This window comes from Cinclus cinclus, chromosome 22, assembly GCF_963662255.1.
Source record: "Cinclus cinclus chromosome 22, bCinCin1.1, whole genome shotgun sequence".
Classification (NCBI taxonomy): Eukaryota; Metazoa; Chordata; class Aves; order Passeriformes; family Cinclidae; genus Cinclus; species Cinclus cinclus.
The window spans coordinates 1,232,426-1,251,429 of record NC_085067.1 but is presented as its reverse complement, the minus strand read 5'-3'; the positions used below and the strand labels follow the sequence as shown (position 1 = coordinate 1,251,429).

Genomic DNA, 19,004 nt, shown 5'->3' with positions numbered 1-19,004 from the left:
GAACCGAGCCAGGCAGCGCCGCACGGACCCGGCCGGGCCCGGCTCCGCCGGCTCCACAGGCCCCGCCGCCGCCATGGGCCGTGCCCCGCCCCGCCGCCATGGCAACCGCAGCGCTTCCGGGGCGGCTACGGCGGCCCGGTGGGTCCGGCTGAGGGCTGGGCTGGGCCGGGCCGGGCCGGGCCGGGCCTGTGGCAGGTTGGGACAGCAGCAGCCACCAGTGTCCAGCCGCAGGGAACAGCAGGGAAAGTTCCTCGAGAACCACCCGGCGCTGTCAAGGCATCACTGGCCCGTGTCTCCAAGTGTCACATTCATGTGGCTTTTAAATCCCCCCAAGGATGGGGATTTCGCCTGTGGCGGGGTGGACAAGGTGTTCCATGAAGAAATTTTCCCGGTGTCCAGTCTGAAGCTGTCGTGGTGTGGAGGATGAGATGGCTGTAACACAAAATCAGGGCTGCTGTGCAGTAACAGGCTGCTCCTGTGCCATACCCCTGTCCCAATTCAGGGCAGACACGGGACATTCTGCCATCACACAGCACTGGGGACACTGGGACCAGCGGTTGTGAACAGGAACCTGCTCCCCTTAAGGTCATTAATCCAGATGGGATCTGCATCTCACCAGCGTTAACATCTCGCTTGATGGGGAACATCAAATTAACAGTTGGGCTCCCGGCATTCCCTGTGAATGGGATCCAGGGGGAGCAGCCTGGAGAGCCCGGGTTGATGGGGACATTCACAGGAGCAGGGCTCAGCCAAGCGTTCCTGCCTTGCTGCGCGTGGACTGCTGCCAACAGCGGATCCACATCACCTGGGAAGGAACAGCAGGGCTCCAGGGCCAGGACACGGTGCCTTTTCCTTCCATGTCACATCCAGGCAAAGCCTTACCTCTGGCTTACCCTCCTTATCACACTGACAACCTTGAGGAAGAAAAGCATGTTCTGTGCCACCAGTGCCCATGGCCTTGGTGTCCTTCTGTGCCCCGGGCTGGCTGGTTCTGGGTAATTGCTCTACTCCTTCCCTTTATCGTTCCATTTATCCTGTGCTGTTTGTTCCTCAAAAGTCCCTAAAGGCTTCTGAGGCAGGCACAGGGAGACACAGTGCAGAGACAGCCCTGGGCATGTTGTTATTGAGCAGGGATGATCTTCATAGAATGACAGAATATCCTGAGTTGGAAGGGACTCACAAGGATCATCAGAGTCCTGAGAGATTTTAGAGAGCTCTGTGCCAGCCCAGCCCAGACATTGCTCCAGGGAGAGCAGCTGCTTGAGATCCTGTGAGTGCTCTGGGAGGCAATGTGAAAAAGTGATGTGGCCACCTTCATTATTGATTTGAGATTTCAAACCCAGGAATGTCAGTGTTGCCTCCCCAACTTCTCTACTCTGCATAAATTCATACCAAACCCACACTCAGGGGCCTTTTTCAGTTTTCTTTTCTTTTGCCACCATTTTATTTTGTGGCTTTACTATTTTTAAAACTTCTTGATACATACTTAAAGCTCACTCTTTCTTTCTTCATCTTTTTTTTTTTTTTAATGGTGCTGAAATGTGCATTCTGACAGCAGCCCCTGCTTTGTGAGGCCCCAGTAAATCCATGACTGACAGTGTCCCATAGGTTGTAAAGCAACAAAACCAGCTGAGAACTGGGTAAGGACATTGTGAATTTGGGGAGTAACTCCACTGAAGCCAGTGATGTTACACCAAGACACATTTTGCCAGTGCTTGGCAATATTCCGGGTTTACTCACCCCTCCAAATCCCCCAACTGAAGCATTCAGCAGTGGCCAGGAGGGAAAATAGCACAAGTCCTCCACTGTTAAACGTGCACTGCTACTATCATGCAAATCCATCTGGTTCAGCAGCTCTAAGCAGACTTCAAAGGACAGAGAAGTCATTAGAATCACAGTTCAAAGAAAAAAGTGAGCAGCTGGTCTAGGCCATCTGGTAGGGGACATAAAATGGTCTCTTTCTTCTCCAGTCAGTCTATGAAATTTTCATTAATTGTAGGAACATCTTCCAACATTAACCAACATCATATTGTTAAAAATGTAAGTCTTAATAAATCATCAAAACTGATGTCTTAGGGAAGCAAGGAAGCTGCAGTCTGCTGGGGTCTTCCCTCTGCAGTAAGACAGCAGGCCGTAATTACAATTTGAAATTGGTGTTTTCGAAGAAAAATAGTGGGAATTTGATTCCTCAGCTCCTTTGAAGGCCTCAGGGAAGAATGTGGACAGGGTGGTTCCCTAGGCTGCAGAGGAATCTCCTTTTCTATTTATTTCAGGAGCCACTCCTGGCTTAAATAATGTGGATAAAGTGTCCTCCCTGGGCTGAGTGCTTGGGCTTGATCCCAGTAGCTGGGATGGGGTCCCACCCCAGGACACCTGAGCCCCAGAAGGACCAGGGGAAGCTTAAACAATCCCCCGGCAAACACCCCATCCAAGAGGAATTCCAGCTCTGGCAGGGTGAGCACAGCTCAGCAGAATCCCTGCATCAGCTGCTCTGATCTCTGGGTCCCCTGGAGCTCCTGGAAATTGATATTCCTGTTAAATATATGAATGACTTCCTTGAAATTCAGGCAGGTGGTTTGAAAATGCAGGGATAGTGACAGCTGCCATGGGGAAGTCAAACTGAACAGGAGCCACAGGAGAGCTCCAGGATGTGGCAGAGACCTGCTGAGCCTGAAAACACGGTGACCTGGAGCTGCTGCAGCTCTCCTGGCCTCCTCCTTGCCTCTCTCCCTCACCAGCTGTGTCCTTTCTCCAAAAGGCAAACTGGAGAGGTCATCTTAGCTTGATCACTCCGGGAGCACAACTGGCCCAAAACTCAGCAGATGATTTCAGGGGTTTCAAGCCCAGGCTTTCTAAGATGCCTGTTTCCATTAATTCTGCCTTTGCTCCTCTTTTCTGTGACTGCCCAAATTTACTGACTTTTCACTTCCTACCAGCAGTGTTTCAAAGCAGATGGGAAACACCTGAATGCAGAAAAACCTCAATCCTCTGAGATATCCCAGGGGTACCCACAAAGGTGCACATGCAGGTACCCCATCCGTGCCAAGGGGATTCAGCCAATGTCTGCCTGCACCAGCTCCACATTTCCCACTCTCCAAAGGTATGTGCAAATTCAGCCTCTGGTGCTTAGCTGGGTGTCCCCCACTGCCTTCCTGGCAGCTTTCCTAAGCTTTGGGCCAGCTGATGGGACAAACAGCACTGGCTCCAGCCTTGTTTGCCACTGAATAACAGACACAAATACTTGAAATACTTTCCTAATCTCATTTTTTCAAGCAAACAACTGCTAGGATGTCAGGGATGTTAATCCAAGGCAGCAGCAGAGATGAGACATGCAGTTTGGTAAGGGAAGAACCCAGCCAGGGAGCATTCACAGCCCCTCAAGCCTCCCCACATGGCCCCAGCAGAGGAAGGTATCCTGTGCTCACACCCACCCCAACCTGGCCCCCACACCTGGGTGCAGGTGCCCTGCTGACTTGGCCAGTGAGGATAATTCCCTCCTGCAATGATAGCCACTGAAATTCCTTACAGATGGAAATATCCATGGCCTGGGGTCACCAGCCCTCCTGGGAAGGGGGCTGAGGATTGCAAAGCAGTTTTTCCTGGAAGGATTGCTGGCTTTACTTGACTGTGTGCTGGGATTGCAGATTCTGGAAGCCCTGCTACTGCCTTCCCCATGCTCTTCTCTCCTGGGCTTATCTCCCCAGAGCTAGTAGAAGCCAAGATGTTTCCATGTGTGCCTTCCCCAGGAGATGCTGGGGACCTGGGGGACACCACTGAAGCCTGGCTAGTGGCAGCACAGCCTCCAAACACCTCCCCCTCTGAGCAAAATAGCACAGACCTGCTTTTTTAGTTCACACCCAAATCTGTTTTCATCTATTGTGTGTTTACAGAAGAGAGGCATTCCAATAACACAGAAGAAGCACTTGCCCAGCCTGTGAGGGGTGCAGGAGAAGGGGCTGCCAGCGTTACTGGGGGGCTGGATCCCCAGGAAGCTCCATGAGCCCTTGGGAAGCAGCTACCAGTGGAGCAGCTACCACAGGACCCAGAGCTGGAGTGACCTGCTGGGAGTTGGATCACACTCTGCTAGCACCCTGCCAGGGATGCACACCAAACATGAGCTAATCTGGACAAAAATAGGAGTGAAATCATAATTCAGATGCATAATTCATGTGCATAATTTTTCTTGCTGTATATTCTCCTGGGATGTATTCTAGAAACTGCTTTCTTTCCCCTCCCCTCCCTGCTCCTGTCCTTCCAAAAAGTGCCGTAGATGCAAATCATTGGAGGCAGCAAAGAGGTAGTAGCTTTGCTGGGTTACTAAATAAATGCTAAAATTGTCTGAGTTTCTAGCCTACATCTTGGCAAGTGATGCAGATTGAAGCTGGTGTAGAGACACGCAGCCTTGTGATAATCACAGGATTTTAATTGCTTTCATTGTGAGCCCTGGCTACTGATTGTATCTGCACGGAAAACTGTAACAGTTTGCACTTGCAAATGTTAAAAATGTTAAACAATAATGGCAATTAAGAGATAATTATAGTTATTTTGAAGCAAGGATTGCAGTTAAGACTCCAAGAAGACATCCCAAACAAGCAGGAAGCATTGCCCTGTTTACTGCACAGGCTTCAAGCTGCTTTTTCTACTATGTGAGATCCACCAGATTTAATTGCTTAATGATTTTCTATAAAATATTTAAGTACCACGGTCCAGGCTCTGCCTGAACTGCATGTGTCAGTCTTGCTGAGGACAGAGGCAATGTCCAAGCCCTGGTCTGGCACCCCCTTGCTGAGTCACCCAAAGCTTTTCTTCTGCTACAGAAGAGCACAGGAAAGCTCCAGGGGCTCCCCACCACCCTTTTGGAAGGGGCTGCATGGGTGCCATCCCTCAGTCCCCCTGCAAGCTGTGGTTTCAGAGGGAGCCCTTGCAACGTGGGTCAGGATTTCCTCTAGCCAGGCTGACCCACAGAGGAGCAGATGCTTTTGGCCAGGTCACATTGAACCCTCTGAGAAAGCAGGGCTTTGAAACCCAGCTTGAGGAAAAGGTTGTGTCCTTGTCAGAGCATTCTGGGCTTTCCTCAACAACAACAAAGGCATTTATTTTTTTCCAGAGCCGTGTTCTGGGCCAGGTGCCAGCCTGGCTGTGTGCAGGCTGCGGCGAGGCCCAGCCTGGCTCCGTGTCAGCCCCCGGCCTTCCCCACCAGAGTGGCCCCAGCAGCTGGGCAGGCAGCAGAAATCACACCCCAAACCTGTAATCAAACCCCGCGGGGAGAGGGAGTCCTGTGAGAAGGGATTTCCATCCCTCTGACTCAGCTCAGGCAGCATGGGGCTAAGGATGGAGTCATTCACGGCTGGCTCCACCTGCCAGTGAACCCCGGGGAAATCTTTCTCCAGTGCCCTGCTCACCCTGGCCAGGGAAAGACGTGGGAAAACTTCTTCCCAAGGACCTGAGAGCAGCGTGGCAGGCAGTGGGAGCACACATCCAGCTCTGCAGATTCCAGCCCTCGGAGAGTGTGTGGGACTGGGCTGCAGGAACAAAGGGCTTCTTTCACTGGCTCACCCTGCACAGGGCCGCCGAGGCGAATTCCTGGGATGCTTTAATGGGCTGCTACCAATGCACAGCCAGAGCTGGGCTCCCAACAACCTCCTCCCCCTGAAAGCACTTCATTCACACCCAGGCTGGAAGGAGGTGAAAGAAAAGGCCACGAACATGGTTAAATGCAAGGGGGCCCGAATGCAGGGGGGTCAGAGCACTCCCCAAGAGCTCCCTGCCCCAGGCAGGGAGCAAGGGCAAGAGAGCCCAGGGGTCTGGACAAGCAGCTGAGCTGCAGCCAGGCTGCTCTGCAACCGCCATAAATCATGGGAGAGGCGTGAGCAAGGGAGGGAACAAAGGACATGGAAAGATGCCACGGCATCTGGCAGGGAAGGACAGCGGCGGCTGCACCAGAGGATGGCGTTTGAGGAAAGCCTCTGAGCCAGCTCAAGAGGGTCCCAGCCCCAGGGACGAGAGCTGGCCCTGCTCTGCCTCTCCCCAGCCCAGCCCTGTTAGCACGGGGCATGTGGGGACAGGGGACATGGGGGGTCATGACCACCCACCTCACCCATGGCCCCACAGTGCTCCTGGGATGTCTCTCCAGCACTGCCCTGGCCCACTGCTGGTTTTTCCATCAGGCCACAGAGAGCTCTGGCACATTGGTTCTGAGTCCCCAGCACCAGGATGAAACAACGGGGCCTGCAAAGGCCACTACAACAGCCTGATTCCACAGGCAGCAGAGAATATGCTGCACCAGGGCTGGATAAAGCTGTTCCTTGAGCTTAACCGAGGGCCAAACCCTGCTGAGCAGCAGAGCAGAGCCTGAGGCTGCCCCTGGGGAAGGGACAAGGGCTTCAGTGGGGTCTTACCCCATATTCTGGGTGCTGATCCCACCAGTGCTCAAAGCACCTGCCACCACTACCAGAAGGGCTGGCAAAGGCACTGACCTGATGATAAGCAGTTATTTGTCTTGTTGGTAATGAGTTATTACTCAGCCTCAGCTAGACAGTGCCTTAAGGAAGGAAACATCTGATCATCTTTTAATAAACACAGTTGGCTCCTGCGAGGCTCCTGCAGCTCCTGTATCTATAAAGTGCTCCAAGACACAAGTGCTCCAAGCCTCTGCACAGACAGAGCTGCTGTGAGTCACTGTCTGGGAAAGGGTGTCAGGATCCTTGCTTAATAAATAGAACAAAGGAGGGAAACCTCGGGTGGGCAGGGATGGCACAGCCCTGCTTCCTTCATTGTGTGCCACCGTCCTCCTCAGGATTTACCCAGCAGAGGCTGAAAGTGAGACAAAAATGATTTCCATGTTCCCTCTCATCACCACTAATCATCTGCAAAAGCACTGGGAGAAGGAACAGGTCCATTGGGTACTGGGTTTTCCAGCCACCAGCTCTCTTCCACGTGCCTGGAGCACAACACTGCAATGGCAATGCTGCAGGCTGGTTGGAAGGGGACAGCCCTGAACTGCAGCCTGGGTGTTCCCACAGGAGCAATATGCAACTCCCAGGCCTGTGCTGACACTTGTCCCTTTCCAGAGTCCAAGGTGGCCACAGAGAAGGGGAAGAACATCGTGGCAGGCAGGCAAGGGGCAAGGCTGTCTGTTGATGGACTGACGCCTTCCCCCATGGCTTTACACAATGCTCACTCTGCAGTAGAGTGAATCCCAGGCAATGTTTAGTAGGGATAGCCACAGAGCACAGCTCCCCAACCCTGCCTCTCTGCTCTCCAGTGCCACACAGCCCTGCTTTTGTAAGGCACTTCCACATCTGGAAGAAATACTCAACATGAGGAACTGAATGACTCGGCTGGTAAGAGAGAAGACAATGTGACACTCTCACCAGCCACAAACCGCACTGTTCCCTGCAGTGAATACACATCTGCAGGCACATCTGCACCCAGAGCTCACCCACAGCAGCAGCCTCAGACTCCCTCCCCTGCACCCAGGTGCTTTCTGAGCACTTGTGAGGCAGCACAACATAAACTGAGTTTACATTTCAATAGCAATTTTTTGCCCAAACACATCTGGAAGCAGTTTCTTTCTCCAGATGATCCCCCTGCAAATACATACCTTCCACTTTGTGTCCCAGATCCAGATGTTTCCACACAGCTTGAAAGTGAGCAGCCATCCTGGGAATGCCATGGTTTCTCCAGCATGGAAACAGTTAATGCTCTGAGGCATCATCCAGGACACCTGTGCCTGGTGGAAACTGGAGACAAAGTGGAGCCCAGCAATGGAAAAAGTCAAAGCCAAGAGCCCTGTCAGCCACTGGGGAGCAGGAGGGGAGGGAAGCAGGACACAGCTCCATGTTCAAACCTCCCCCTGCTCTCAGCTGTGTATAGGGAAGCACTACTCAAATTCAGGCAGTTTGTGTTTTCCAGGGCCCCAGGGCTTCAAGGAAGATGGTTTAGGGGAAAGACTGCTCTGTTTCACTGCTAGATGTGAGCAACAGCTCCTCTTCTTCAGCCTGAAGAAGGACTCCTGCTGCAGTGACATATCAAGGAAGCGCCAAGCCCACTTCGTACTTGTGTGTGTCAGCTCCACGGCACACCACCCCTCCAGCCCTGGAAGGGCCTCCCCATGCCACCAGAGACTGATTTCCAGCAGTACCACAGCCCCTGGACCCATGGCTGGAGTAGAGGTTTCCCAGATGAAACTCAGGCTGGACAAGTGTTTCACTTGAGGTTTAGATCAGCCGCTGGAGTTCAGGATCCAGTTTCTCTGCCTCTTGCTTTGTCTGAGGGCCCTGTGCACAGAAGAGGCCTGACTAGCCCAGCCCCACATGGCTGCACATTTCCTTGGAACCACAGTATTAACCCAGCCCCAAGCCAGGCCTGGAATGCAGAGCCCCAGCACAGCCCAGTTGGCATTCAAGCCCAGCAAATCCCACTTCCAGCTAAAAGGCTGGGACTACCAAGAAAAGAACAACAGTGGCAGCTCCCCTAAAGTAGAAACCACCCCTGCTCTGGGGCACCGGCAGGTGGGGTTGGAGCAGATGGCCCGTGTGTAACAGCCGTGCTGCTGCCTGGAGCGCTCAGCCCGTGCGGCTCGGCTGAGTCACGCTGCTCACGCTGGTGTTACTGTGCACAGCAGAGCTGTTACACTGCTGGGCTTGGGAAGAGCCCACAGCTTTTCCAAAGTATCACTATGGCCACAACCCCACGTTTTAGGTTACATCAGGAGCAAGATAAGCTGAGGTGGGTTGTTGAAGGGTAAGCCCACAGCCCCCGCAATGCAAGAGGAAATAAACACATCAGATTCAGCTCTCGGCTTTTTCTCCAGCACAGGGAAAACCTGCTTTCCTGGGAAGCAGGCAAACACCTTCTTGTGCAGGAGGCTGCTGTACCACCCCCTGGCTGCCTCAAGCCATTCAGATCCAGATTACTTGGCACAGAGCATCCCATCAGGGTGCAGCAGGACACAATTCCCTGAATCCCTCCCCCAGACTCAGCCTTTGAGCTGAGCACCAGCACGGAGGAGCCACCTAAGCTCCTCCGGGTCATTTCTCCCTCTCTGACCTGCCTTCTGTGGGTCATCAGCATCTTTCAGGGCTGAGAAATCGCTGCTCACCCTCTCTGGACAATGACAGGCTTTGCTCAGGAAAGCTGGTAAAGAAGAATAAATCAGAGGCTGTTTAAATGTGTCAATTCACCTTTAATGTTCGAAAAAATAAAATAAATGGTATTTGAGCAATTGCAGTTATGAAGGGAACAGATCTTGCTCCACGAGAGACCGTGAACGGATTCACATTAGACTCATGCTTGGAAAAAAACAAACCCGAAACATTCTCCTTTCAGAACCAGAGAGGAGGTCTGAAGAGACAAGACCACACGAGTGCCCCAGACAGTCCAAGGCACATTATCCCAGTGCAGACATTTTCATCGACATGAACTTATGACAGCTACATTCTTTCTAGTTACAACATTGTTCTATCCATAATACAAAATTAGGCATACTTTGGATTTTGCACAGAGACAAGAAGGACTTTTACTTCAGGAAGTCATCAACCTGGGTCACCAAATCATTTCACAAAGAGCTCCCTTCACTCTGCCCTTTGCCCCCAGCAATGATTTATTCCCAACACCAAATTAATCTCAGAGAGATAAGCTGGGCTCACCAGCCCAGTGGTAATGCCAGTGCATTAGTCAGCAAACCAATAATTAGAGCTTATAACAAGCACCAGGGATTTACTTGCCATCACAGAGCATTTCTGCACACCCAGATCTGAACTTCCTGCAGTGTAATCCCGAGTCAGAACGTACTAAGACAACATCACTGCTGAACCTATTGGAGACCAAGACATTTGTCTGCCGTTGAAGCAGATGTCACATGAGTTTCCTTCACATAAACATCACATGTAAATTTAACTTCTTGGTACTGTGCTTTAAGAACAAAAGCAGATATCAGAACATAGAGGACAATCCTCCGGAAATAGCTTATTAGCTACAGAAAATAAAATAAAATAAAAAAAGAAAAAAAAAAACAGAAAAAGAGACAGTGGCCACTTACAAGTCTTCCACATGACTAGCTTGCTTTAAGGAGAGCATCAAGTTAAGGCAGTGTTGAGACAACTGGCTACAAACATGCCAAATAGAGCTGTTGTCAGTAGTCACCAATTTGATTTCCTACTCCATTGCGGGGCCAGGCCACGTGGCTTTAGACTCAATATCAAGGTCTACAGACTTCACCCACAGGATTGCTGCTTTCTGCAACAAGGAGGAACTCAGGGGCTGGTTTTGAAGCCTTCTAGACCACGATGAATTGCTTACTCAAGTCTAGGTCAATGTTTCAGCAGAGCCAAAAATACAGCGAAGGGCACTGAGCAAGAACACCGAGGGGTGCCAGCTGCAAGCCTGTATCACAGTCAAAGGTGGAGATCACCTTGGGTGTGGAAGCCACGTCACCCAGAGCCACCCCACCAGCTTTCAGGGAAGGTCTAAGACCTGCCCCGAGGGTACTGGGAGAGCCAGCTCTCTACAGTCTGCAGGGTGGGACAGAGGCTCACACTGGCTTTGCTCCTCTTTGCAAGATTAACAGTCTAACAGGACTCAGTAAAGAAGTCTGGGGCTTTTGGCCTGCCCAAAAAAGTTTTCCCAGCCTCAAAGAAGGAGTTACCAGTGAGGGAGCTGTTGTGGAATAGTTTTATTTCTTCCCACGTAAAGGCCATTGTTTAAGCATTTACAGTTTTCCTAGTGCAATACAACCAAAAAAAGCAGTAACAAAAAAATGCCGCCTTCTTCCCAGGCAACTAAACAGAAGTAGATTTTTACTGCAACATATACACATTAAATATAGTATACAGTCCATGCAGCGGCATAGCCATGTTAGAGGGAGTCGTGGCTTCAGCCATCAGTGCATTACAGTCCAAATTTCAATCGCTCCTATTTCCTATCCAGACTTGAAGAGAAGAATTGCAACCTGACCCAAGTAAAAATAGATGAAGTGCTTTGTCTCGTGTGTTACATAGCTGCCAAAGTTTCTGCCAACAATGCAGTGCCAAGTTGGGTTGTATTTCTTGTCAAATTCCTGAAGAAAGAGAAGAGAGGCATTAAGGCCAAGAAAGCCCACATGAAAATAGTTCTATGCACAAATTCTGAGCTGGCTCTGTTGACACACTATCGCCTCTCCTCCCACCTACAGCATCTTGAGATCGCCCACTGCAAGACACTACCCAATTAAGCAACCAAACCTCTGCACTGGATTGTTTGAAGGATTCAACACAAGCAAAACATCTTCTGAGCCTTGGAGCACCATCAGCAGACACAAGAGCTCTCCTTGGTACAGCCCTGTGTGTAGGCTAATCAGGGGAATAATTCTCCTTTCCCATTCCAAACCCACTCACAAAAAATGAAAAAAAGGTTTTGGCATGTCTACTCCAGCAAGGCATCTGAGCTCAAAAAGTCACCTAATAAAAAGGAAGGAGAAAAAGCCTGGCTTCTGTATCTGGGACTCTTGTACACAAAGGGGAAAAAAATCCACATTGAAAATGAGCAGGCAGATTCACAGGCCAGAGAGCAAAGACCCAAGAGGTCAGAGGTGAGCAAGCTGAATGCTGGTTCAATAGTCTTCTACTTAGCAGGCAGGATAGGGCTGAAGACCATTTTCCTCCCTCTAATTACCACATGACTCCCAAGAACACCCTTCCCTCCTCTGAGACAGAGCCAGAAAAAGCCAGAAAAACAGACGAAACATCCTAGATTAAAGCCAGTTCTAGTTCTCAGACAGCAGAAGAGTTTGAGCTCTTTGCAGGTAACCTTTGAAGTATGGAAAAGGCTTTCTTGCCAGGGCAAGAAGGTGCATCAAATTGCTTCCCTCCTCCCAACACACTCATGAAATAAAGGCCAAGTTCTTTTTGGACGCCTTCTGTTGCACTCCCTCACTTCACAGGCTTCATTGCCCTGAGCACTTGGAGCTAAGTCATGCCTCAAAGTGATCTGAGAAGTCAGGAGATACCTTTGAATCTTTTGCCTTCAAGCTTAGGTTACAAGCAAGGCCCAAACAGCAACCCAGGTTCCAGGACTTCAATGCATCTCAAGTAAAGTTTCCCTCCTCCAAGAGCACTTTGCCTGACCATTCTCAGAAGCTGCTACAGGGGGACCCAATAGCTCCCCAGGTACCATCAAGCATGAGACTCAATTAACAGGCTTCTGTAAATGGGGAGAGAACCTCTTCACCAGCCAGGGCAGCTGCTTGCACTGTTTCTAACACAGCAGCTTCCACAGCCCCAGCAGCCAGCACAAGGCCCATCCCAGAACCACACATGCACTGCTGCTCACCAAGTGAAACACTGGGGTGATCCCACCTGCACTGGTGCTGCAGGTCTGTGGAGCAAGTCCTAAGCAGAGGCAGCTGCCAGCCCTTCCCAGGGCAGCAAATCCTGAGGGACAGCACTTGCAGTTCACTCAGAGCTTGCCAGAGCTCTGCCATAGCCCCTCCCCTGACCTTGGAGAAGTCACTCCATCCTCTTGAAAACAGCAGTAAAGCAGCCAAGAAGCCAAGTATCTTCTCCCTCCCAGCACGCAAGCATGAAGCCTCAGCCACTCAGCTCCTGACAGACTCAGGAGCTTTGGGAAGTCGCAGCCAGCACAGCACCCTCATCCCGGAGTTACCTTCTTGATATATGCTGCAATGTCCTTTTCTATGTTGTACTTCTCCATGGCCTGTGTAGCACAGTCTACAGCATCCTGCTGCATGTCCTCGGACATGTCCGCATTCTTGATCACAGCCTTTCTGTCAGACATCGTGAACCTAAGGCAGAACATAGATTCCTTTAATCCCTTCCCAAACAGGAGGTGCTTCCTGTGCATCAGAGGCTGTCCTTTCCGTGCAGGCTGCGTCACAAGGCGATACCACGAACCCCTGCTATGGCCAGAGTGAGTTTTTCGGGGTTGACTACAGCAGCCCCAGGCCAAGGTGCCCCTCACAGCCAGAGCACCAGCACTGGGCTGGAGGTTAGATCAGAGGTAGTCCAGCATCACCACCTGCATTATTAACCACAGGCAGGAAAAGCTTTTGTATGGGAGGAGACGGGATCTGCAGAGAGCCACAGCCCTCCTGTACATCAATAGGCTACAGCCAGGTCTGCCTTCCAGGTGTACCAGTGTTTTGGAACATCCTCTGCTCAGAGCCTCACAAGCAACAGATTCCAGACTGCCTGTCATGGGCACAGAGGCTCAGGAGGTACACTCAAAGCAGCAGTGCTTCTATTCTACCCCATCCCAGGTGTTACAGCTCCTGCTGCTAGTTAAGCCTGGAAGGAACGTTGTTCCACATTCAGCCATCATCACACCCTCAGTTCCCTGCTGCTCTGCCATGAAACCCAGCCTTCAGCTGTTCCCACGGGACAGAGCCAGTCTGATGAGCCAGAAGCAGGTTAACAGCACACTGCAGCCTTCAAACAGGTCCCACCACAGACACAGAGCTTGGTAAAGCTCTCTTTTTCTTGCTCCCTCTTCACCTGGGAACCAGACACAGATGCCAAAACCTGCATGCTACTGCAGTCCAGGACATGCTGTGGAGTGAGGTGTGCAGCCCCCTTTGCTCTCAAAGTTAAACTGCTTTGTACCAGCCACTACAGTCATTAGATTTGACATGGTCTTCCCAGGGATGTGTTCAGCACTGGGAACTTTCCAGCACAGTTCATCATACCCTAGAAAACTGGGATTTCATGATCCCAACACTGCAGCCTTTCTTCAAGCCCTGGAGAAGTGCCACCATGAAGGTCTGCTCTGGGCATCACAGCCCTCAGTCCCATTCCCTACTTGAGGCCTGAGGAGGCACGTGTTACCTGGTGATCCAGCTGCTCACCTTGCAGCAGCTCTTACCCCAGCACATTAAAACTTTGTGGGAATAGGCTTCTTAATGGCAAGGAGTGCCTCCAATTAGCCTGCAGAGCACCATTAAGTTTTCTAAATCCTTTTACAGCACTGCAAGTCTTGAGTGATACTACTGAGTGTTTTGAAACAGCGAAAATACACATTTTTAGCTCTGCTGTGGAGTGAAAAAAATCTGCTGCAATGATCACTTCCTGGAAGAGCCCCAGAAAACTGAAGGAGTAGCTTTGTTACAGCAATTAAAGGAGCTTGCTACCCAAAGAGAAAGAGAATCCGGTTACATAATTGCAGCCCTCTGATTACAATACTTCAATTCTTCCCACCGCCTGCACTTGAAGACTTCTATTGCCACCTTAATTTATACAGTTTAGATGTAATGTTTAATAGAGCACTGCTATTAACACACACTAACAGCATGGGGAGGAATGACAGGAACTGAGCTCTGCTGCCAACAGAGAGCACATGCCCCTATCACAGCTCTAGAAAAGCCACTTCCCAGCAGTTTGCTCCTTTCCATGCTGTGGTTTCAGCCAGTGGGGGTTTGCCTGCAGCCCAGAAGCTGAGGGAAGAGAAGACACAGCTCAGAACAGCCCAAACTGCATGTAGATTTGGATTCACCACCCAGGAATCTGACAATCCCTTGGAAAAGTCTTCCGGGTGTCCAGTCCACAGGAAGAAGGAAGCAGCAGAAATCCACTTGGGGGTCATTCTTCCAGAAAAGTTTCTTCAGGGAAAGAGAACAAGCAAGCCCTCTCACACACCAGGCCTTCAAACACCTGCACTGCCCAGAGTTCAGAGGGCACCTGCCATTCCATAACCAGCCACTGAATGACCTGCAAAAGGCACCTTCCCCTCCTCATTGTTTAGGCAAGGAGCATCCCAGTGCAGGTCTGCACTGCCACGGGCAACAGCAACAGAGGAAAAAATTATTATACATCAGAAGGGCTGCACATGCTGGCCAGGAGGCCTTCCCCAGCACAGCACCCTCCCCTGAACTGCTCCAGGGCACAGCATCCCCCATGGCCAACCAGGGCAGGAGCTGTGCTGCTGCACCTGCCTCAGGAGTGTCACACCCTGCATGCACCTGAATGCCACAGAGCAGGGCCCCAGTCTCTGCTCATTCCCTGGGGGGCTACAGGGCCATGCTCCTCCTCCCCACGAGGCAGCCCAGCAGCACCACAAACACATCATAACCCTAAACCACAAGATCACAGGTGGCTCTCGGGGTCTTGCCACCCTATCTGACCCTCTTTGAGGAAAACCACAAAGCCCCACCATCCACCTCAGGAAAATATGGGCCAAGGAAGGGGTAACATTACAGCTCCAGCAGCTACCCCTTCCCCACAAGGGCAGGATGTGGTCTGTGAGAAGGAAGACCACAGCTCCAGCTGCCACTCCAGGGCAATATGAAGCGTTGGGAGGGAAATTAAGCCTAAGGCATCAGCAGCCAACTGTTTTACCAAGGTAGGATAAGGTTTTAAAACGAGCATGAGTCCCAAGGCCAGTACTCCAGCAGGACAAGCAGGGGCTTTGGGAAGAGCATGAAACACAAGCCCCCTAGAAACCACTCTCTCCCTCTCTGAGGGGGATAGAGCCCTAGAAATGAGACGGGGCTGAAGCCCAACATGCACCACCTCCCCCATAAGGACAGCACAGATCGCGAGAATGGAAGCACCCATCACTTCCCCACCAGGACAGCACAGATCCCACGGATCGGAATGGGGCCCAAGCCCAGCACCCACCGCTCCACCACCAGAACAGCATGGATTTCGCGACTGGGGACGGGGCCCAACCCCCGCACAAATCGCATCCACCACCTTGTCCGAAAAGGGCCCCGGGAGGGGTTGCGGCACAGCCCCTTCCCCCGCAGAGCTCCCGGGAGCCGGAGCACTGCGTGACCTTCACGGGGGGAGCTCCGGGGGCGCCCGAGGCCGCGGTGACCTTGCCTGGAGCCGGACCGGCTCCGCAGCGACGCGGACCCCGAGGGAGGGGCGGGCTCCGATCGCTCCACAAGGGCCGGCCGCTCCCGGCCAGGGCAGCGACCTCCGCCCTCGGGGCGGCCCCGCCGCCACCCCGCACACGGAGCGACCGGTGCCGGGCGAGGCTTGGAGAGCCCAGGCCTAGGGGGGACATCGCTCACCTTCACAGTGACAGGGCCACCCCGGGAGGGCGAGGCACAGCACCGAGGAGGAGAAGGACGTGGTGTGAGGAGGCCCGGCCGCGCTGGCTCAGCCCGCTCCGCTCCGCTCGGCGCCCCGCGCGCTCTGCGCCCCGGCGCCGCGCCGCGCTCAAATACCGCCCCGCCCGCTGCGGCGCGCGGGCCGCCGCCACCCCATTGGCCGCGCCGCCCCGCGCGCCGCGCACCCATTGGCTGCGGCGCGGCGCGGCCCGCCGCGCCCGGCCCGTCCGCCCGCGCTGTTCTGCCTACATCCTGTTTCATCCCACAATGCCGCGGGGCGGCGCGCGGCCGGGAGGGGCGGGGCCGAGGGGGGGCGGGCGCGCCGTGAGGCGCCCGGGCAGGTGTGACGGGCTGGTAGTGGTCCGCCGGTTCCGCGCATTCGGCCCCCCATCCCCGGGGAAAGAGCCTGATTCCCTGGAGCGGCTGATCCCTAGAGGGACCTTCGTTGCCCTAGGGGGTCATGATTCCACTGCGGGGGTTCCCCTCTGCTTTGGGGACCCCGGTTCCCGGCGGGAGTTTGAACTCTTCTAAGAGGATCTCGCTGGGTTGGGTCACACACCAGTGTTCTCGGTCAGAGGGCTCAATCTGAGTCAAATCCAGTCCTGTCTTGGTGATGAGTTCAAGCTTTGCACCTCAGCGGCACGTTTCACCTGAGATCTCCAGCCTGTGATGGCCAAGGATCTCCTGAGCCTTGAGATGTCCTCCCACAATGGCACATATTTACAGCTGAAAGGCACTAAGGGGAGAGAGAGACTTGTGAAAGGTCCCTGAGGCTGTTAGCATCCCATTTGGGACAAATCCATGTTCCCTGGAGCTGGAGGGCATATCCCAAATGTCCAGGTTTCCAGGTCACAGCGAGCAGGTGCTCAGTGTCCCCCACAGGACTCAGCATCTCCCCAAACACATTTACCCCTCCTGAACACATCAAAAGCGTTCTGGTGTTTCTTGGGGTTTTCTTACAGACGGCAAAAGCACGGGGAATGCCCAGCGAAGTGTGGGGAATGGCCAGCTTTCACTAAAGTGCCAGCCCCACATCCTGCGGGAGTCACCGCTTTTCCCCTGGGGTGTCTCAGGGCATCCTTCCAGGTCCTTTTCCTGCCAGCCTTGTTGTGTGTGGGAAAGCTGATAAAATCCTAAACCTGGGTACTGTGCTGCCAAGAATTGTCCCTGCACACCCAGAGGCTGGGGGTGTCACGTTTGAGCTGCTTCATCGTATATTCACCCCAAAAATATGCGATGCTCCACAGACACGAGAAAGCCAAGAGGGCAGAATAAAACCTCTGTCCACACGCCTGCCCTTGAGCTCTCAGGATCCTATGCCGGAGCCAGCAGTGAGGGATCCCCAGGCCAGCAAGACCCTGTCACACAGGTGTGACCCCGGCTTTCCTGCACAGGGATCCTCAAACACAGGTGTGACCCCCGCCATTTGAGACACTTGGCTGTTCCCTGTACACGGGGCTCCTGCCCTCGATAGCCGCGCTCCAGGCACACACCTGCCCCCCCCCCCCCGCTCGTCTGCCCGGCTGGCCACCAGCCAGATCCCGTTTTGGTTGCTCCATTTCACTCGAGCAGCAGTGCCAAGAAGCCCTTTGCAGAAGCTACCTGAAGAAAAGCCCGGCAAAACAAAAACCCCTGATTCCTGCGCTGTCCCCATTCCCACGCTGCAGTGCCCAAGCAGTAGCGAAAGGGAGACAGCGCTGCCTGGGCTCAGCTGCCTCTTAACAAGACCAGTTTTAATTGCCTGCATAGCCTTGAGAACCAAGAAAACCACTCCAGGTCCTGAAATGTCCCTGACTCGATTGCTGAATGAAGACAAGCTTACAGCTGGTAACAGCACCCAGGGGACAGGCTGGGTTCAGTCCAGGAGCCAGCAGCCCCAGAATGGACTGATCCCGTTTGCTAATGAAATGGTTATTTCCTAGTGTGACCTTTGTAGCCTCTGAGATACTGGTCAAAACCCCAACAGCAAATAAAATATTTACTATTCCTTAATGGGTCCAGACCTGAGCTCCTGCTTTAAGAGAGAAGTCAGCAGCAGAAAATGAAGTGAGGATGAATGAACACTGCAGTGCCCGGCACTGAGGTTGCAGGAGCACGGGTGGGGACAAGGCCATGCCTGGGGAGGTGACACAGTCCTGGCCTGCCTGGGCAGAGCGGGCCAGCTCCTCGGACCATGCTGCAAAGCCTCAGGCCGTCCCCACACGGCTCCTGGAGCGCCTGCCCACGAGGGCAGCTGGCTCCGCTCAGGTTCGCTGCACCACGCTTGGCTGGGCTATTTATAGCTCTGCCGAGTCTCTGTTGAGGCAGCACATCTGAGCCTGTGGATCTGTTTTAGGAGCTTTCCAGAGCGGGCGGCGCAGAGCCTTGGAATGGAGCCGCCGTTTGCATCAGGGAGGTTTGTGCCCTGCTCTCAGTGCTGAGCTGAGCTGAGCTGAGCTGAGCTGAGCTGAGCTGAGGCAGGGCAGCTCATGGGTTTTAAGGCCAGAGGCAGCTGCTAGGCGATGCTTATCCTTTCTGTCCCACCCAGTGGGAGCCCCTGGCTTTCCCACCAGGGCTCCCATCACAGAATACTCTGAGTTGGAACAGACTCGCTTTTAACCCTACACAGAACATCCCCAAGAGTCACACCATGTGGACCTCTTGGTATTTTCCCAGTGCAGAACCAGCACTTGTCTCCCTACTGTCCTGGAGAAGCCTGTGGGCATCTTCAGCTCAGGGCAGGAGGCAGCTCCCCTGAGAAGCAAAAGGACAACGTATCAAAGAGTGGCCCTGAACCCAAATGGTGACAGTCTACAGTCCCCAGAGCTGGCTCCAGAGCTGGTGGCTGCTTCTATAATACCAGCATAACCCTATCCCAGTTACCTCCTGCCTCCTCCCAAAGCATCTGCAGCCAGAGGAAGCAGAGGAGCCCTGCTCCTGCCTGGCTCAGTCCTGCTCCTTGCACTGGAAGGAGCATGGC

The 19,004-nt window shown here is 53.1% G+C and overlaps 1 protein-coding gene across 2 annotated transcripts; it reads right to left on the bottom strand.

Moving 5' to 3' along the window:
• Window positions 1–9,242: 9,242 nt before the first annotated feature.
• Window positions 9,243–16,112, bottom strand: DYNLL2 (dynein light chain LC8-type 2). 2 transcript variants are annotated; one of them, XM_062506860.1, is made up of 3 exons: window positions 16,007–16,112; window positions 12,643–12,781; window positions 9,243–11,059 (listed from the first exon to the last, which is right to left on the bottom strand). In XM_062506860.1, exons 2-3 carry the CDS (start codon window positions 12,772–12,774, stop codon window positions 10,922–10,924), a joined length of 270 nt encoding a protein of 89 aa, XP_062362844.1. In that variant the 5' UTR covers window positions 12,775–12,781; window positions 16,007–16,112; the 3' UTR covers window positions 9,243–10,921. The 2 variants fall into 2 exon arrangements, with proteins under 2 accessions (XP_062362844.1, XP_062362843.1); XM_062506859.1 differs by lacking the exon at window positions 16,007–16,112 and having other exon boundaries at window positions 12,643–12,795.
• Between the last annotated feature and the right edge of the window lie 2,892 nt (window positions 16,113–19,004).

What these genes read in the sequence shown, in the direction of transcription:
- DYNLL2 (XM_062506859.1), bottom strand. Translation starts at nt 12,795, where the DNA reads ATGTTCTGCCTTAGGTTCACGATGTCTGACAGAAAGGCTGTGATCAAG. An exon ending in TTGCAGCATATATCAAGAAG is followed by an intron (nt 11,060 to 12,642) that starts GTAACTCCGGGA and finishes CTCTTTCTTCAG; the next exon opens with GAATTTGACAAGAAATACAA.